Raw genomic sequence first — 20915 nt, forward strand, 5'->3', positions numbered from 1 at the left:
TAACCTCACGTCGCACAGAGTAGTCAGTCCATGGACCATAGACCACTTTTTATTCCTGGAAGAGGCATGTTGTAATTCTAAATAAGTTTTTGCTTGCATTTCTTCCCACACTGTCTCTTAGATAGCTTCCTGCTGGAGTTTTAGCAGCTTTAGATCTATTATGGATATAGAATTACTTTGTTAATTCTGGCAATTGGACTCCTATTTTAATCTGACTATATTTAATCTCTACTAAAAATGGGGACATTTTCACACTTCCCCCTTACTACTCTGATATGTTACCTTTTGACTGCTTTTGAGTTTATATTATTCTCCATTTTAATTATTAATAGTTTGTGTGTGTGTGTGTGTGTGTGTGTGTGTGTGTGTGTGTGTGTGTGCAAACACGTGTGCCTGTGAGATGCCCTTGGGTGCCCTCCTCTATTTCTCTCTCTCCTTAGTTTTTGAGACAGCACCTGGAGCTCGCTGACTTGGCTGTTCTCGCTGGTCAGCAGCTGCAGGAGTCCTGGCCTGCCTCCCGCTGCTGAGACCACAGGCACGTGCGGTTCACGTAGGGCTGGGGCTGGGTCTCCAATGCTGATGATCGCGTGGCAAGCCCCTCACTGCCCGAGCCATCTCTCCAGCCTCTAGATGCTGCTTTTCCATTGTAAAAGCTAATAACGTGTTTTAAGCATTCTGACTTCCATGCCAATTGTTTACTATTATGTCAGTTTTTAGAAGTGAAAACTAGCTGGTGTGATTCGAGTGTGTTCCACAGAGGCTTGTGCGCTGGAGGCGTGGACCCCAGAGTGGCCATGTTGGGGTGCAGCCTTCAGAAGGTTTAGTTGAAGGCAGGTCATTTGTGGACCTCTCACTGAAGGGATTGATGTAGTTCCCAGGGGCGTCTGTTAGGTCCTTTGAAAGTAGGTTGTGCTGGACGTGGTGGCGCACGCCTTTAATCTCAGAACTCTGGAGGCAGAGGCAGGTGGGTCTCTGTGAGTTCCAGGCCAGCCTGGTCTACATGGGAAACTACAGGCCAGCACAATGAGACCCTGCTTTATTGAAAGGTGGGTTATGTAACAGGAAAGCACGGCTCCCGAATCTCTCTGGCTTCCTGTCATGCCATCTGCCACCGTGTCCTCACCAGGGGCCAAACAGATGGCCTTGGGTTCACTCAGGCTTGAACTCACAGCCTTCAAAGCTGTGGGCTAAATAAACCCCATTTTAAAATAAAGTACCCAGCCTCCGGTATTCTGTTTTCTCAGTAGTAACAAAAGAAAACATTTCTGACATTAAAATTTTGTGTATGTTCTTGATAGCAGAGGCAAACATTATGACTGACCGCGTGCATGTGCTCATGTGAATGGTGGGTGCGCAGGTAGAGGTCAGAGGTCAGTATTGGGTGTCTTCCTCACCTGCTGGGTACCTTCTCACCGGACCTGGAGCTTGCCCCAGGAATCCTCCTGCCTTGGCCTCCCCACGCCATGTCACCACCTTTCTCACGTGGGTTCTGGGTTTCAGACTCAGGTCCTCAAACTTGAGCTGACAGAGTCACCTCCCCAGCCCGAGGGCGTACTGTTGTGTGTATGAGGTCTGTCTGCCTCTGAGACAGGTATGCCTCACCTCCCTAACGCCGCAACCCCTTAACGTAGATCCGCATGCCGTGCTGACCCCCAACTGTAAAATTATCCTTGCTGCTACCCCATAGCTGTAAGTTTGCTACTGTTATGAATCTTAATGTAAATATCTGATATGAAGTTTATCTGATATGCGACTCCGCGTGAAAGGGTTGCAGGGTCCCCAAAGGCGTCACAACTCATCCGTTGAGAAAGATTGCTTTAAAGGAATAAGCATTGTCAAAGCGTGGTCCAAGGACTGTTTCTAATAACCCATATTTCCCCAAAAGTGTGTTACTTTACCTCTCATTCAGACAATCCTTTTCTTGTGGAGATTTTTAGTTTACATGAATTTAAAGTCTTTTTTTTCCCCCCAAGTAAAACGAAGGCCTCACATCACTAGGACTCACAGCCTTTTCTTCCTCAGGTGTTGCATGGATGAAGCCCTCCTCTCTGAGGTGATTTCCTAGAGCCCCTTGTGTGTTCTGCTTTGAGCACTCTGATTGCTGGATCTGCCGCCTACTTATCACTTGGAGTTCTCCTCCTCCTGTGTTTAAAAATAGTTTCTACTTTTACTATTTTAGAGAATTACATGTGTCAGTGTGTGGGTTTGTGTGGGGCCGGTGCTTGCCGGGTCTGCAAGAGGGCATGGCGCCAAGGGTACGGGTGGAGATGAACCGCCTGAGGTGAATTCTGGGAATCGAACCCAGGTCCTCTAGAACGTCAGCAAGCCCTAGTAACCATGGAAACGTCTTTCTGCCTACTTCACATTTCTAAACTAATTCCACATTTCCTCGGCCTCTCAGGTTTTGAGTCAATTCTCGGTGGCCTTTTCAGAAAAGCTGCATGAGAAGTTAATAGCACTCACAAGTGTGAATGGTCTGGAATAGATATAGAAGACACGTGTGCACACACGTGTGTGTACTGTGTGTGTGTGTGTACAGTGTGTGTGTGCTGTGTGTGTGTGTACAGTGTGTGTGTGTACAGTGTGTGTGTGCTATGTGTGTGTGTGTACAGTGTGTGTGCTGTGTGCTGTGTGTGTGTGTGTACAGTGTGTGTGTACTGTGTGTATGTGTGTACAGTATGTGTGTGTACAGTGTGTGTGCTGTGTGCTCTGTGTGTGTGTGTGTACAGTGTGTGTGTACTGTGTGTATGTGTGTACAGTATGTGTGTGTACAGTGTGTGTGTGTGTACGGGGTGTGTGTGTGTGTGTGCTCTGTGTGTGTGTGTGTGTGTGTGTGATGACTCAGCCATCCGAGTGGCTGCCAGTCTGACAGCTGACCACGCCCTTTCCTTTCGAACTCTGCCTCTCTCTCACGCTTGTATGACCGTCTCTGTGCCCCTGGACTTCGGAATTCCCACCAGAGCACCCCAGCTGTGCTGTGAGTGCCTGGTATCTTTTTAATCCTCATAAATTAATAGGAAAGCTAGTGAGAATGTTTTCTTGAGGGATTAGTTTTTCCTTCTTCTTCATTTCTGGAATGATTGTCCTCTATAATGGTATTGGTTTGAATAGAGAGATTTCTAAAATGAGCTCTTAATATATCTAAGGAGATATTGCTGCAAAAGTATTCTTACTGCAAAATATCACATACCAATTACAAAACTATCTTTTAAAACCTCAAGGAAAAGTACGGAATTTCACATTGATATGAAAAATGTTTCAGAATTAAATCCAAAAGCTGATGATGTAAAAACTAGATAATTACTAAAATTAAAAATTAAGGCTTTCTACACAACCGGCTTATTAAACTGAGTGATGGGCAGACTCTCTTGACTAGAAAGCGTCACTGTCACATGTGTATTGTCCTGTTCTGTCTCCACTGCACCATGGTTTGGATGCCTGTGAACCTTGAACACCTAACTCCTTTTTAGAAGCCATTTGCACCCTCCATGTATGTAGGAGCCTTCTGGCAGGTTCTGGCTGCGCTGGGCCTCTTCCTGTCTGCTGGCTGTGTGGGCTGCTGCCCTGAGCTAAGTGGGATGGCTGATGGCAGGTTCTGGGCAGGCCAGCTGTTCTGTGCCAGCTCATGGGGGCAGTTCACCATGCTTCAGGGCAGCTTTGCCCTGAGGTAGCTGAGGCCTTGTAAGCTGCCACGCTGGAGTTCTTCAGCCCAGACTGCACTTTTTAGTAACTGTTCGTTTCGTGTCTCTGACTCAGACTATTTTGTTAAGTGCCACTTAAATTTGAAAAATGCCTGTGCTCCTAAGAAGTGTCCTTACATAAGCTGAGATGTGTGGGATGTGGGGTGTGGGGAGGAAGGTGGTTTGTGTTGGTTATGGGGGAGCTGAGAACTGTTTTTCTCTGACCCCATATATGAGAAAAGAGAAGGAAAAACAGAGTTTTGTATCTGACTTCACCCCCATTCTCCCCCTTTCTCCTCCAGCACTCTGAGTCATGAGAAGCTGAGTACCCTAGCCTGCCCCTCTTATTGAACCCCGACTACAGCAGATGCCTTCCGTGGCCCCAGGCTGTCGTACCGAGGGGGGAAGAGTCACTCAGCATCTGTTAGGATCAAACTGTGTCACAGTCCCCCCAACACACATGGCCAAGCCCTGCTCAGCACCTCGGGGTGACAGGGTTGAAGAAGAGGGTGCTCCTTTAAAGAGGACCATTAGGGCACTTCATTCAGTGTTAGCGGTGCCCTCACCCAAACGGGGGTGGAGCAAGGGGTCGGGGATCTAGATACATGGCTCGCACAGTCAGAGACACTGTGTATTTACAGCAAAGGACCATCATGTGGGATGGCATCATGTGGGCTCACAGGACCAGGCGGCTATCCTAGTTTGCTTTTCTGTTGCTGTGATTAAATACTTTGACCATAAGCAAATGAGAAGAAAAGTCTGATACCACGAGGTCATAGTCTTTCACAGAGAGTAGTTGAGGCAGAAACCACAGAGGAATGGCGCCTGCAGCCCGTGCTTAGCAAGCTTTCTTGCACAGCTCAGGCCTACCTGCCTAGTGAGGATGCCAGTAACAGTGGGCCCAGTCCTCACATCCACATCCGTCATCCGTCAGGACAGCCTCACAGACATGGCCAGAGACAGTCTGATGGAGGCAAGTCTTCCTGGGCAACTTCAGTTTGTGACAAGCTGACAATAAAAACCGAGTAGGAATTTGGTCCTCCCTAAGTCAAGGAAAGTCTCGGAAGCAAACTTGTCTACCCCATGACCTCAGCTTCCAGCTCTGGATCCCGGTTGCCTAAGCCATACTTTATCATAGCAGCCTAGAAAACTAGTAGAGCATCCTCGGTCAGTTGCTGGTGCTTTCCCAGCATTCCTCTACAGGCAAAGAGGATAAAGGAACACGTATTCACTGGGACGTGGGCAGATGGCCCTGGCTGCCGATTCTAAAGGCCTGTTTCCTGGCTTTCTTTACACAACGGAGGCATGAAGGAGACATTTTTGTGTGTACTGGGAAATGCACTGCATGTACTACAACATGCGTGTGGAACTCAGAGGACAACGTGTTCGAGTTAGTCGGCGCTCTCCTTCCATCACATAGGACCCAGGGGGCAACCTCAGGTCATTAGGCTTGGGAGCAAGCGGCATGTAGCCATCTTGCTGAACCTCAGGGAGAGAGACCTGTGTGGATGTCAAAGTTGAATATAGAATCAGGGCAGCTGTAGTCAGAAGTTCAGAGACATGTAGGAACACCCTTGAGGAAGATGCGGGCTGAGACCAGCTGCCTCAAGCAAGGGCGGTGAGGTGTGCATTTTGGTGAGGGAAGAACCCAACATTCTAAGGGGCTTTTGTGTTCTGAAATCACCACCTCGCACCTCTCTGTCTGTCAGGGCTGAGCTCACCCTCTTCCCTCTGCTGTGTGGACTCTCCATCTCTTTGATATTATTGCATTGTCTCAGGCATTTCAGGCAAGAGACTTCTCTACATACATTTAAAAAATTGTGTTAAATCCTAAGAGACCTAGCTCTGTTGGGTTAGTGACTCTATATCCTTTGTTCTTAGCCTGTGTCTCCCTTTTGTTTACCCTACTGGGGCAGCTACTGCTCCCACCTTCCAGGGATCTGTCTTGGGGGCAAGTGCATGGCTTGAAGTTGCAGCAGCAGAGAACGTCAGGAAGATCTCATTTCCCACTCACCTTGGCCTTGAGCCGTGATGTAGCTCCTGAGTCCCTCACGGCCTTATCTGCAAAACGGATACAGGGGCTGGAGAGACGGCTCCGTGGTTAAGGGCCTATAGCGCTCTTGCTGAGGGCTCAGTTCCCCACCTATGGGGTGCTGTTTGTAAATCAAGCTCCCAGGGGAATCCAACACCTCTGGCCTCCATGGGCAATTGCACTCATGTGTGCACAGACACATATGTATACATATCATATATATATATATATATATATATATATATATATATATATATATATAAAATCGCATCTTTAAAATGGGAATAGTAGTGGTAACTCAGAGAAGAGTGTGAACGGTCATCAGAGCACATGGGCCGCACGGAGCACTCTCATCAGTCCCCGCACATTTCAAGGGCTCAACAGTGCTCGCCACTGGCTCGAAGTGGCAATAAGTGCAGTGATGATATTTTTAAATCATATTTTTAAATCACTGCTGTTACTAGCAAGTGGGTGTTGCTGAGATGCCCCTTGAAGGATTGCTCTCCTCATAAGGGAACATCTGCTTTCTTGTTCCAGCCAGGAAGTGCTATCCGATTTAGGTCAGAGATGGACTACAGAGCCAGGCCTTGGCCCGTTGAGTGACAAATGTTAGGCCCTCTCTGACTGTGAGATGTACAAGGCTTGCCAAGAGATCTTGTTGCAGTGCACACTTTGGTCTGATGCAGGAAGGTGGGTTTGGGGGCTGGGATTTTACATTTCCAGGAAGTTCCAGGTGAAAGCAGTGCTACTGTGTGTCTGGGTTTTGAGTCGCAGGGCCCCTGAGCACATGGAGAGCTGAGTCGAATGCTATGCTCCGCTCTTGTGAACCAATGATTGTTTTTATCAATTTACATTAAAGGCCAGAAAATTTTACATCTTCAATATTTCTCTAAAACTGGCCAGGTTCTTGCTAATTTTCCACCCCTTGCCTCGCTGCCTAGTCTTTAAACAATGTTTTAACAAGAGTGCTGACTGGTGTTTCTGTGGATGTCATATGTACCAGAAACTGCTTACTAAATTCTTACTCTGTGTTCCAGTCTCATCCTGTTGCTGTGATAAAACACCGACCCGAAGCCGCTCTGGGCAGGAAAGGTTTATTTCAATTTTCAATTCCAGACCATAACCTCACTGAAGGAAGTCCAGGCAGGAGCTCATGGGGGAACTTGAAGGCAGGCGGGCAGGCTTGCTATTACTCACAGCACAACTTCTGTCCAGGAAAGAGCTCACAGCCAAGCACAGCAGAGCCCCTGCAGGATGCTGACTCATGAGCAGTTTTTATAATCCAGGACCCATTACCTAGGGATGGTGCCCACGGTGGGCTGGACCTCTTACATCAACCAACAGTTGAAACAATCCCCTAGATATGCCCACAGGCTAGAGCATAGTCCTGGAGACCAACAGGAGGAAGTCTGAAATGGGGGACATTCTCTGAGTGGCACTTGGGGCTGGACCCCATGCAGGCAGCTCAGCTGTGGTTGACTACGTAACAAAACTTTAAGAAGGAGGCTTGGTAAAATCCCAGGTTACAGAAAGCAGACAGATCCTGAGGAGGCCTCACAGCCTTTCCACTCGCTTCTATCCTAATTTAAGTGTAAACTAAAGTCTCATCAAACAAATATGATTTGCTGTTGACTTACATTAAACTGCAGAACATATTTTTTTCTTGTGCCAAGTCAGCAAGGCTCTATCTACCTCTGTCTCTAGCCTCATTGTCTAGTGCTTAAAAACTTTTTTTTACAAGGCTAATAATAGTAGCAACTGCCACTACCATGGCATACACCAAGCTGCAGTGCATGATGGGTGGGTTAGAAGCTGTGTCTGCCAGAGGCTTTGTACCTCATCACTTGGGAAGAGCACATACTTTGGTGCATGTTGCCCAGAGCCTGGGGCTTGGGAAACACCTTGACCACTCAGTCTGGAACCTGGCTCCATTCTCATTAGCGATCATTTGCCATTTATTTATTTATTTATTTTTGGTAAAATGAATAGATTGGGGAAGGTGGGAATAATTTGGTGGGTTTTTGTTTGTTTTTTGTTTTTTGTTTTTGAGACAAGGTTTCTCTGTGTAGCCTTGGCTGTCCTGAACTTGCTTTGTAAACCAGGCTGGCCTCGAACTCACAGCAACCCAGCTGCCTCTGCCTCCCAAGTGCTGGGATTAAAGGCATGTGCCACCACCACCAGGCAATTTGGTGTGTTTTTGAGCCCTTTCTACAAAGCACAAGAGCTGAACCATCTCAGGCAGATGCTGGGGCGGAGCCTAGACCCACGGGTCCGCAGCCCCTGGGCAGCAGCCTCCAGAAGTTTATCTGTCAAGCGTTGGCTTTAGTGGTAGAAAGCCTCTGGCTCCCTCCAGCCTAGCTTTGTGCTCTCGGGCGTGGGACAAGGTATCATGTGGCCACGGTTGCCAACAGTGGGTCAAGGTTATTAGGAACCTTAAAAATAGCCACAAGGCTGCTGCTTCGTGTTGGCTTTTTTGAAAGGCTTAATGCAGGGGTTTCTGGGTTTGTTTGTTTTGTTTTGTTTTAACTTGTTTGTTTTGAAAATCATTGTGGGGAAATGTGGGAGCTCATGGGAGGGAGCAGAGCAGAAAGATTATTTGGTATAACTTTCTGGGTTTTGACTCACTCTGCGAAGCTGTGGCTAACCCAGCTCCCTTTGGTGGAGTAAGGAAATGATGCTCTGGGAAGAGACAAAAATCTGAATGCAAACAGAGATAAGGAATGGAGGGTTCCCAACGTCAACAGGAAAAGTCTCCGGAGTAATTAGTGTGCGTGAGACCATAAATAAAACAGCCCTCTCATTAGAGACTGGCTGCAAAGGCTTCCATTGTCAGCGAGTTGTTAAACAGATAGGCATAGTATTAAATGCAATAGTATTTATTAAATAGTATTAAATCCTCCAGCATATCCTGGATGGCTGGCCTGGAGCTGCTGGCTTGGGGTGGGAGGTGGGGGGTAAGGGTGTGGGAGTGGGGGGGTGAGGGGGGTTACATTTTTACTCTTTTATAAATCACAACACTTTCCCTTCTTATTAACTCCAAGAGCAACTATCAAAGAGAAGGTTCTGGAAACATAGTGACCAGTGCTGAAGGAAAGGTGCAGAGAGATGTGGTGACATGGTAGCTTTTCCTTGGCAGGCATGTGTCTCCAGGTGATTTTATTCTGTTCCCTACCCATGAGACGGAAAGAAACTCCACCAAGCACAGCCCTCTGTGCACAGCGCCCCGGCACACCTGCACTCTTTGGGGGAGGAGTGTTCTGCCATTGCTGTTGTCATGAGGCAAATGAAAATGTAATTCATCCACAAGGTATAAAAACCCCACACTGCAGCAATTCATACTGATTTACTCAAGATTTATCCATCTTATGTGAGACAAGAGAAGGAATCTCTTTGTTGGGCAGCAATGCATCCTTCTCCTTATAACCTCCCCAGGCCTAGGATTGGAGCTTTCACTTGGGACAAAAGACACTGAAGAGAAGTACCTGTTGGTTTTTGCAGGAAACACAGAATGCTTTTATTTCTCTCTAAACATAAGAGCCAGGGCAGAGCGATTGCTTCAAGGAAAGGACAGAGAGTCCAGTGCTGGGACCTGCTGAGACGGTGAGCACATCATGTGACCACTGCCAAGGCCTTCTGTGGGTAGTCCCCAAATACAAAGTCTGTGAAGTCTTTTACATGAGTAGACTTAGCTGTCCTGGACTTACTTTGTAGACCAGGCTGGCCTCGAACTCACAGCGACCCGCCTGCCTCTGCCTCCTGAGTGCTGGGGTTAAAGGTGTGCGCCACCATGCCCGGCTTCTGTCAGTAGAACTTTATAGAGAAGCTTTGAGATGTGGGCACGGAGTCCTGTGATCATTACGTCTCACTGAGGCAGTGAGCAAGCCCTACAGACCCAAGTTCAAGTCTGACCTCTTCTGCCTCAAAGCAGTGACTTTGGAAATAAAACTTTTTCTTGTAGGTTTGCTTCTTCCTCTGTTAAGAGAAAATTAACAATGGCCTTTACCTCATAAGGCAAAGTCTCCGATTCTTACTGCCTGTGTCTAAACTCGGAGTAACCTTGGGCAATTCTTTAGTTTTTTTCTTGCCTCAGTTTTACACTGGAAATGATGATGGCCCCTGCTTCAAAGTATTCTAAAGACGGGGTGGCTGGAGTGCCGGGTATAGAGAGTGAGGCCAGCACGAATAAAGCTCTGGGTTCTATCCCCAACACAGGGAGTGGGGAGGGAGGGGAGGGAGGAGGGAGGGGCGGGAGGGAGGGAGAAGATCTTTACACAAGCCCTCAGCAAATGTAATTTCAGAATAAAACTGAAACAATTCAATAAGCAGTCTCTGGAGCAGAGATACATAGAGACACATAGAAGGAGCTGACGTCTTAGGAAAGTCCACAAAATGGATGGTCCAGTCTCAAAGCTGACTCCATGGGCTCTGCTCCAAAGTGGTGGGCAGACGACCGGGTCTAGTTGTGGAGAGAGAGATGCACGCACCACAGACCTGGGGTAGCTCCCTGTTGCGGTGTGTTGTAAATAAGCTGTGTGGCCCTTTTAGCTCTCAGAACCCGTCTCTTTAGTCTTCTTGCTGCGCTCCGGCTAGGGCCGGTTGCCAGGGCTGAGGACAGGGTATCATGAGGACAGGGTATCATTAGGACACAGACTCATTTTTTTCTGCCTTTCTAGATAAGGTCCAGAAAGTTCTTCTTCCTTATTGACTATGACCTTTTAATAAATTTAGTTTTGTCTTTCATAGTAGAGCCATTTCTCTTATGAAATTCAATTTGTTTCAGGCTTCTTTCTGTTCAGGTTAGTCTAAAAGCTGAGGTGAGGGACCCTATGGATGCCTCATTACTGAGGCCCGCTGTGTTTCACTCACAGCTCATCGTAATGTACATTCTGGCTGGCTACATCGTCTGTTCTGCATTTGCAAAGCCCCTCCAGGCCAAGCCCTCCAACGCTGTCTGCTGTCAGGCTTGCTGTTTGCAGGGCAGGAGAGCAGCTCCTCAGGCCACACCTTGCTGCTGCCCCGAGCCGCACAGGCCCATCACAGCCGTTCCCATGGCAAAACCCAGCAGCAGCTGCACAGAAATGGGCTTCATACTTTCTGAGCTGCCTTGGGCAAGTCCCTAAATTCTTTTTGGCCTTTAAAGACTTTTCACCTTTCAAACTATAGTGTAAAGTTTCTCTCCCACCCCTCCCAGTGTGTTTTAGAATACCACGCTCAAAACTGTGGTTAATAGTTACACAAGGCTTAGAGCTACTCCTGTCAAATAAATGTATGAAATGCTTCTTATCCTGTTAATCTCTTAGTTACGTGGCGTGCGGGTGTATTAATGTTAAACCTGGCTAAGAAGCCTGCTCAGCAATGTTGTATCCAGCGTTTCTCAAAGGCAGGTGGGTTTGCCATTGAGAGCACGCTGATGTGCGTGACAATCACTTTCTCAGGAACAGTTCCAGGAGCGGGGGTTTAGGACGCGTCTTGTCCTAACTTCAAAGGTGACCTGGTTCTATCTGGTCAGGGGCACCCAGATCCCTGCGTTTGTAACGTGCCACCATAGCCGTTTAACTACAAAGGGGCTGTGTGTTTTAACAGTTTGTTTGAGTCTAATAAAGTGCAGAGCAAATTATGACTGGTTACACTGAGGTCACATGTGGGGAGGACAGTCAGGGGAGAAGTGCCGTCCCGGTAATAAACTCTCAGTATTGAGTGTTCTGTGTTCTCTGGTGCCCTGTTTACGACAGACAGCAAGCCACACTGTTAGCCAGAATGACTTTAGCCCCAGAAGACAGACGAGGCACACTAGACTTCATCCTTTCCTCACTTCCACATTCTGTGTGTATGTGGGTGTGCACATATGTGTTCTCTCTGTGTGTATGTGCATGTGTGTTCTCTGTGTGTATGTGGGTATGCACATGTGTGTTCTCTCTGTGTGTATGTGGGTGTGCACATGTGTGTTCTGTGTGTTTGTGTATATGTGAGTGATCACATGTGTGTTCTCTCTGTGTGTATATGTATGTGTGTTCTCTGTGTGCATGTGGGTATGCACATGTGTGTTCTCTCTCTCTGTGTATGTGGGTGTGCACATGTGTGTTCTCTGTGTGTGGGGGTATGTACATGTGTGTTCTCTCTGTGTGTATGTGCATGTGTGTTCTCTGTGTGTATGTGGGTATGCACATGTGTGTTCTCTCTGTGTGTATGTGGGTGTGCACATGTGTGTTCCCTCTCTGTGTGTACGTGCACACGTGTGTTCTCTTTCTTTGTATATACACACATGTGTCTTCTCTGTGTGTATGTGCATGTGTGTGCTCTCTGTGTGTATGTGGGTGTGCACATTGACTGGAGCCTCACCAAGTTGGATAGGCTAGCTGGGCAATGCATACCAGGGCTGCCTCTGTGTCCACCTCCTGTGTCACCACGCGCACAATCACAAGCACAGCGCGACACCCAGCTTTCCACGTGGGTTCTCAGGGTGGAACCTGGGTCCTTGTGCTTGGGACTGAAGCCCCGCAGCTCCCCGCCCACAGCCTCTCTTGTCTTCCCACTTAAAATCATCTAGGAGCAGTAATTTGAGATTTAGGAGGCTAACCTCCTTTGTTTTAACTGGAGGCCATCAAGAATGAAGACCGCAACTACGCCAGACCTCTGTGGTGTTCAGAAGGTAAGTGTCTTGAGAGACACTGACAATAACAAAATAAGGCATTAGGGCTGAAATATGGAGTCACTGTGGTGAGACTGCCAGGCAGCAGGTCCAGTCAGATTTCCATCAGTGCAGCTGAGCCTTCTGGAACCACTGGCACACAATGTCCCTGCAGACACCGAACACTTTTATCAGTGAGCAATTCCGTCACGGTCCTGTGTCTGGTGCCTGGGACTTTACCAAGTCAGGAGAACATTTGTCAGAGGTCCTGAGTCCCAGGCGGTGACCCTGCACTAGGGAAGGGACAATGGAGGACCCATGAGTGTGGCGAGCCACCAGAGGCACTGCAGATAGCTGGACAGGGAGGAGGAGGGACACCCGGAGTCTTGAGTTCATCAAACTTGTGTTTAGCTAATGAGCCTTTCTTCCCTCGGGGAGCGAACGCTGGCCGGGCTTTAAAGTAGGATCTCAGAATGGTGGTCAGTTCCCTGTTGGAGAAATTCGATGTCCTTGCGTCCCAACCAATCTCCTCTCTCCTAGGCCACCCACGGATCTGGTGCTGAGGGCATCTGTCTTAAGTGCCCTTTCCCATTTAAGCTGTGTCTCCATAACTTTCCAATACGCAACACACCCCAGGCACTCAGAAGTAACTGAGTAATCCAAGTCAGTCTCCAGTATTCCCAACTGGGCGTCAGAGAGATGCCTTTCCGAGGAAAGCCATTGTTCTCAGGTATTCCTGACTAAGGGGGTGGGGCTTTCCACAGAAGGTCACTACCCTGATAGAATATGGTTCAAAGTCGCGCCCACGTCAGTGCTTTATCAGGGAGCAGTCAAGATGAACAGCAGATAGAAAAAAGGTCTCTACAGTTATAGTATTTTTTTTTTAAATCCTAGTATTTAAAAAAAAATAGTAAGAAAAGCCCATCTGGCTGAGATGGCAATTCGTCTGGGAAAAGGTGGATGCGGAAGTGTTGGGGGGTGGAAAGGAGGGGCCGTCCTCCGCGCGTGTCTCCTCTGGGCTGTTGTGAAATGACAGTGATTGAAATCTGGACTCTGGAATGCATAGGTGGAGCAAAATCCTCGGAATGTTCTCGCCGCTGTGTCTTCTCAGTAGTTTCTCTGGCCAGCGCTGCTGCGGTCCGGTGAACTGCTAGGAAGGCTGGGAGAGAGCTCTGTCGGTGAGGAAGGTGCTAGAATCACACAGTAAACTCCCCGTTCTTCCTGGGCCAGCAGCATACCCACTGTGTACACACACACACACACACACACACACACACACACACACACACACACACACACACACACACACACACACCCCTGAGTTGACTCAGCCCACAAACTCCTAGGAAGAGAGCCAGGCCCAGCCTAGCTTCTGAGGAGAGGACTCAGCTCTTCTGTGTGACACCGCCAAGGAAGGCAAGGCTGAAACCAGAGCCTGGTACAGGTTGATGCCCAGAAATGACTGCAGTGGTGGACCCTCGCCATGTCTCTGAAGACTGCAAAGGTTTGACTGTTGTTTTGTAAACTTGGCATTTGTATGTCGAGGGAGAGACTGTGTCTTTAGTGAAAAGGAAAGATAATAGGGCTCTTTCTGTTGGGTAAAGCCAATGGAATGTTTTTTAAATGTTAACATGCTAATCTATGTATTCTAAACACACACACACACACACACACACACACACACACATAAAATGCCTATCTCATGTCCCAACATATCTATAGATATTTAGTAATACTAGACAGGACTATTGAATACAGGACCACAGGAGGTGTGGAAGCCGATCCGCTGGGCACTTTAAAGGCATCCCTAGCGACAGCGGCCAAACACCTGTGACTGTGTTTCTCAGAGTTTTCTTTGAATTTGGATGCTGCCCCTGAGATATTTTCCCTGCAGCAGTGCCCTCGGAGAGCCTTCCTTTCCTGGTGGGGATGGCTTCGGGAATAAACTCATCCCCCATGGCTGTTGGCCAATACCACATCTACCATACTGCCCCAAAGGCTTCTTGATGTGGTCATCAAAACCCACGGGCTGTGGCCATCACTGCTGCTTCTTTTCACACGGACTCCTAAGGGTAAGATGACAGGGTTTATTTTGGTTTCGGGAGAGCAGAGAGTAGGTGATGCGCAGGAGGCAGACGGGCTTTGAGCCCACCCTTCTCCTCTTCCGCCTCTGAGTGGCAGCGCCTCCGGTCAGCTTGGCGTGGCTCAGCATTGTCATCATCCCGGGCTCCTGGAGGGCTGGGGTGCCTGGGTCAGCTGCATGTGCACACACTTGTCAGGAGCCGTGACAGCATTCTGGGTTGGCACATGGTAGAGGATGAATAATTCATGTGGCCTCTCATGCTTGCCTCTTCTTCCAGTCAAAGTAGTTTTCAACACTCAGGGCTTAACAATCCAGTAATATGACCCTGTATTGATTATTGATCCACCATAGACAGTAACTGGAAAACGAAGGTTGACACTCGTTAGAATAGTAACTTTTAAAGTTGACGGTAGCCCTACGTGGGCCGTAAGCCAGAATCTCTCAACGTTTTCCTCCTTCTTCTCCCCCCACATCGAATGATAAGATCACCTGATGTTTACTGAAGATTCTTTGGCACCCTCTAGTTCTCCTCAAAAATAGAATCTAAATTTTAATAAAAATATTATGTATACATAATCATTAGGATGTAGTGACATATGTCTTCTGGTTAAAAAAAAAGGCTGTAATTGTGTGATTTTCCTAAGTGAAAGAAGACATAGCAATAAAGTTACAACATTTCAGCATTTCTATATGGCTATTTAGATACATATATGGCATGGTATATATGACATGATAATACAATGTGTTATTTTTAAGTAAATTCAAGGTCTTTTGTTGTTGTTTGTACTACATAGAGAATGGATTTTCATTTGGTTTCCAGAGCGGTAGGGTAAATTCCAGAAGAGATTCTAAGCAAATAGAATGAGCTGCAAATGGATGCTATTTTTAGAGGCTAAACCCGGAAAGAGAATCTTTTGTTGTTGTTGTTGTTGTTGTTGTTTGTTGTTTTTGTTTTAATTGACTCCCTTCCTATTCCCTGGCGTAAAGGTAGCTGGAGTCTCCACTTGCTGCCAGCTGGACTCTGAAGAAAGTGTCTCTAGAACTCAATATTTAACTTGAATTCAGTCATAACTAGATTGGGATTTGGCAAATTATTTCAAGACTTAAAATCAGGCACTCTTTACATTTGGAATTAAAAGAAAGGTCTCATTGCTCTGTAATTAAAAGCTGTGCTTGATATAGGGACAACGGGCAATACGTTTGCTGCTTAGAGTCTTTCTAGTCTTAAATTTACTATGTAGCCCAGCTTGACCTTGAACTCTTGGCTGCCTCTCTGCGTTGTGCCCCTGAGTGCTGCGATCACAGCACATGCTACTGTGCTAGGCTATAGCAATATATTTTTTGGTGAACTTTTTTTTAAAATGAAGGGACACATTGAGTGGACACTGGTCTGGCCACGATTACACAGCATCTCTTCCTATTAGTCGGTTCTGAGATGTTTTCAAACAAGCCTGCTCACCCACTCAGCCGCCCTTCCTACCAGCGTAGGTCTCTCTTTCTGCTCCTTCTCCTAGGTACCTAGAGGGCGTTAGCTAGCTACTGAAGATTTTGGTGCAGTCATTTCTTCTCTTCAGAAAGAAAAGAAATGCATGAGCTAGCGTTTGCATATGATTAATAGTAATTTAGACACGTGAGCTGTTCAGCCCTCTATTTTATATTTAAATGTGACTGCTGACTCGTCGGTCTCCGTCATTTACATATACTTCAAGGCTGAGGTGAGAGCCGGGATAATCATCAGAAGATTGGTGCTTCCGGTGCTTTCTCGCTGTGTCACTCATTTCCACTAAGAGGGGAAGAGCACGCCCTTTGTCTATTAGGTTTCCTGGGAAAGGAGGGAGATCTTGGACAAGTTTTGGGGCTGGAGAGATGGCTCAGAGGTTAAGAGCACTGACTGTTCTTCCAAAGGTCATGAGTTCAATTCCCAGCAACCACATGTTGGCTCACAACCATCTATAGTGAGATTTGTATACATAATAAATAAATAAATCTTTTTTAAAAAACTGTAAGAAGCATTCATAGCTCGTTCTGCATGTGAGCTGGGCTCATGTCTAGGCACATGGGTCAGTCAGAGCATGACATTGCCAGGAGAGTGAGAGAACAAACACCAGGCAGGAGCACAGAGCACAGAGGTCCCGGGAAACAGCCACACCAGGGCTCTGAGAGCCTCTGCCCAGATCTCATCGCCTGCTCTGTGACAGCCACACTCTCCCCTGGCTTGTGACTGCACCAAGCTTCCTCACAGACCTTAAGCTGATGGCTACTGTGAGCCCCTGCCTATCCTTCCTTTAATGGCACTGTTCAGGGGAGCCGTGCCGCATGCTGACGTGTGAATTGAAGTAATTGCCCAGGAGACGTGAACACCCGGTCTTGGTCAGCATGGCCCTGGGGCGACAAGCACCTCTTTATTGACTATTTCAAAATGGCTTAAGGGGGTCTGTGTTTTCACATAAAAGATTGTGCTGCCCGGGTGACCACTCACTCAGGTCTGCCCGTGTGACCACCCACTCAGGTCTGCCCACGTGACCACCCACTCAGGTCTGCCCACGTGACCACCCACTCAGGTCTGCCCACGTGACCACCCACTCAGGTCTGCCCACGTGACCACCCACTCAGGTCTGCCCACGTGACCACCCACTCAGGTCTGCCCACGTGACCACCCACTCAGGTCTGCCCACGTAACCACCACTCAGGTCTCTTGGCTTTCTTGGCTTCACCCAGGACTTTTTTTTTTTCCACTTTCAAGCTACTCTCACCGTGATAGTCTCTAATTGGCAGCGTCAACAGGTAGTGCTTCTCCCATGTGTCTGGCGTAAGAAGTGTTTATGAGCATCTCTTTGGCAGCTAGCGCCCCAGGCACCTCTTCACAGGCAGAGGTGTGTGCTGGGTGTGTCTCAGAATGGTGACTCTCAGAAGACCCACTGCACTGCCACGCGGCATGAGATGGCAGGGAAGGACGTGAGTGTTGAGACAGAGGCTGTGCCTGCATGCCGTCGTCCACAAAGTCTAGGATGGTCCCTGGAGAAGCTGGAGGGCGTCTTGGTATTCGGGTGGCCCTATTGGTCACCAGGGCCAGGGCCGCCTGTGGGCCGTTTCCCTCCCTGACTTCACTATCTGCCTCTTGTCCTCAGGAGACACCCAGTGCCTGTCTCACTCCTAGGGTCCCAGAGACTGAAGCCCCCATTTCTTTTGTTAATATGACTGCTCTTTGGTGAATGTCAAAGGTTTTTTTTTCCTGATATAAATTATAATATGAAGTTAAAGAGCGAGAGAAAGGATCTGTTGGACACAGGGTACTGGTTAAGCACCCACCTCTAGAGGCAGATTTGGGTCAAATCACAGCTTTGACACCTAGGGCCATGTAACCTTGGGTGAGATTCTTTGTTTGTTTTGTGTACGTTGGTATTTTACCTGAATTTCTGAGAGATTGGATCCCCTGAAACTAGGGTTACGGATAGTTGTGAGCTGCCATGTGGGCACTGGGAATCGAACTCGGGCCCTCTGGCTCTCTGGAAGAACAACCGGTGTTCTTAAGCACTGAGCCATCTCCCCGGCGGAGCTTCTTAATGCACAAGGTTATTTTTAATTTTTGGTGGGGTGTATGTGTGTTTCATGTACATTCATGTACGTTTGAGCATGCCTGTGCACAGGAGGCCAGAGGTCAACACTGGGTGTCTTCCTCGATGGCTTTCTACGTGGCTTTTGGGAACAGGTGCTCTCACTGATCCAGAAGCTCATGGATGGCTAGGCTGGCCGGCCAGCGAGCCCAGGGCTCCACCTCCCACTCCCAGAGCTGAGGTTACTAATGCCTGCCTCGCCACCCGGCTTTGTTTTGTTTAATGTGGATACGAGGGATTCGAACTCAGATCCTTATGCTTACAGCAAAAGGAACACTTTGCTGACAGAGCCATCCTCCTGGCATCAAGTTTCTTACTTTTTCCTTTTCTGGGGAGATGGGATGGGTGTTGCCTCAGTTAGGGTTTCTGTTGCTCAGGGAGGAACAGAATTGGGTCAAGTCTACAAAAAGTTACCCAGCACAGGGGTTAAAGCTGTCCCATGTAGCCCAAGTTAGCCTTGAACCTTTTATGTCCCTGAGGCTGACCCTGGACTCCGGATTCTTTTCCCACTCTGCTTCCCAAGTGTTGGGAATATAGTCATGTGACACCATAGGCAGCTTGAGTTTTTAATTTCTGTAATCCTAAATTTCTACATCTGTAAAAATTATAGGTCACACAACTCCATGTTTTATAAGAGTATGAAAATTAAATTAGAGCATCTATAAAACTCATGTCCCACCCAGAATAATAAGCAGCTTGGCCATCATAGTCTAGCTGGGCATATGCTGATTCTTTTAAGTTAGCTGTGTTGTTGGCTAATCCACTGGAATTCTGCCTAGTTTGGTCACTTTCAGGTGTTATTTGTTTCATGTGACTCATACAAGAATGAACTTTTATTGTAAAAACATAGTGAGTGGGAGACAGAAGCTGCCCTGACTGACAGCCACGCCCAGGGCTAACCCTGCCCTCAGCTATAGCCACGCACAGCCCGACATTTACAAACTGAACAGCAGCTTCTCCCAGGACAGGGAAGCAGGGGAGGTTCCTTGGCCTGGCTTCCTAAGATGATCACAAGTGAGTTTCTCTGTGTAGCCCTGGCTATCCTAAAATTTGTTCTGTAGACCAGGCTGGCCTCGAACTCATAGAGATTCGCCTGCCTCTGCCTCCCAAGTGCTGGGATTATAGGCATGCACCACCACACCTGGCTGGTGTGATGTTTCTTAACGAAGCTTTATTTTCATAATTGAATGAGTTGGTAATCTACTAAAATGCCTAACTATTCGTCATTTGGAGTCTACACTTTACCTGTAAAGATCCAGACTCTGAGATTTCATGGCTCGCTGGGTCTAAGTTGCTGTTACTACTGCTTCACTACGACAGACCACCTATCCCTTCTGTTTTCCCATTTTATTAAATGACCCTTTAAAAATAAAAAAAGGATTTTAAGAAAGTGGAGTCAGCAGGATGCCTCAGAGGGTAAAGGAGCTTCTACCAAGCCAAAGACCTGAGTTCCTTCCCAGAACCCTCAGTGTAGAAGGAAAGAACCAACTTCTGCAAGATGTCCTCTGACCTGTGGCGTACACACACACACACACACACACACACACACACACATACACACACACACACAGTTTTTAGAAAATAAGAACATTGTTCATTTGGAATTCTCAGTGAGTGTGGACTCAACAGTTACATAAACACAGTTCAGAAGCTTGAGACCACCCCCCTCGGCCCCGCTCACCGCTGCCTGGATCGGGCACTCGGGGGGGGGGGGGGGGGGAGGAGAGAATCTGGGTCCAGTGACTTCCCTGACTGCCAGCGGCTTCGTGCATGACCCTCCATGACCCTCCACATGTAACAAATCTACAGATTGAAGAAAAGTCGAAGTCAAGTAGGATTGGAAAGCTGACTTCCAAAATGGGCAGTTTCTTTCTTTCTTTCCTTTTTTTTTTGTTTTGTTTTGTTATTGTTGTTGTTGTTGTTGTTGTTGTTGTTTTTGGAGACAGGGTTTCTCTGTGCAACAGCAGTGGCTATCCTGGAACTCACTCTGTAGAGTAGGCTGGCTTCAAACTCACAGAGATCCTCCTGCCTCTACCTCCCAAGTGCTGGGACTAAAGGTGTGCGCCACCTCTGCCTGACTTTTCTAAGCTTGTCTTTTCTCTCATTATTACAGTGGTCTCTTTTGATATATGAAATGTGGTTTAAAAAAACTTAGAGTGCCATTTCTAGATTTCACATTTGCTTAGAAGTTGTTAAGTATAAAAGTAAGATCCCAACATTCTCATGGCTTGTCAGTATCGAACATCTGCAAGGAGAAAATAGATAAAAACATGGTCACTTACACATTCTCTTTATCTGAAGCAGGGTTTCATGTAGCCCAGGCTGCTTTCATGTTTATTGTGCAGCCAAGGATGACCTTGACTGTCTTACCCTCCTGCCTCTGCCCACATGCACCGGGATTGCAGATGGGCACTATCAGACCTGCTCTACTGCATGGGACCCAGGTTGCACTGAAGTGAAGACTCAGTGGATCAAGTCTTATGCCCAATTAGTCTGAAAGACTTTAATTTTTGGTTCAAAGAGGTGTGGGTGGAACAATTTTTAACTCTCAAGGAACTTTATAACCAAACTCAAAGATGAGACCAACCAATAGGAATACATAGATCAAAGTCTAAGAAACACAAGTTTCGAACACCTGCATGATTAACCTAAAGTGGACTTTGTAAAGGACACAGTGGTAAATATTTTGGCCTTTGTGAGGTTGCTGGTGCAACGCTATAACTTGGAGTCTAACAAAAAGGCAGCCATGGATAGCACACAAACAAATGACATTGATGTATTTCAATAAAAGTATTTATAAGGCAATGAACATTTCTTTACAGACCACTGGCCTGGACTATTGAAAGAAATAAGAACAAGCCAACCATGGGATATATCT

The 20915-nt window shown here is 47.3% G+C and overlaps 1 protein-coding gene across 3 annotated transcripts in view; it reads left to right on the top strand.

Annotated features, from left to right (window-relative positions):
* Nucleotides 1-20915, top strand: part of ABLIM1 (actin binding LIM protein 1) — a 275685-nt gene that overhangs the window by 57122 nt on the left and 197648 nt on the right. The window contains exon 1 of one of the 3 annotated variants that reach the window (XM_084762923.1): nt 13510-13844. The exons of 1 other annotated variant lie outside the window; for it this stretch is intronic. In XM_084762923.1, the coding sequence (XP_084619049.1) occupies nt 13799-13844 (46 nt within the window). In that variant the 5' untranslated portion in view covers nt 13510-13798. Of the gene's footprint in view, nt 1-13509; nt 13845-20915 lie in introns of those variants that run through there. One more of the 3 variants, XM_084762926.1, reaches the window with a different exon arrangement.

This window comes from Acomys minous, assembly GCF_964271855.1.
Source record: "Acomys minous genome assembly, chromosome: 2".
Classification (NCBI taxonomy): domain Eukaryota; kingdom Metazoa; phylum Chordata; class Mammalia; order Rodentia; family Muridae; genus Acomys; species Acomys minous.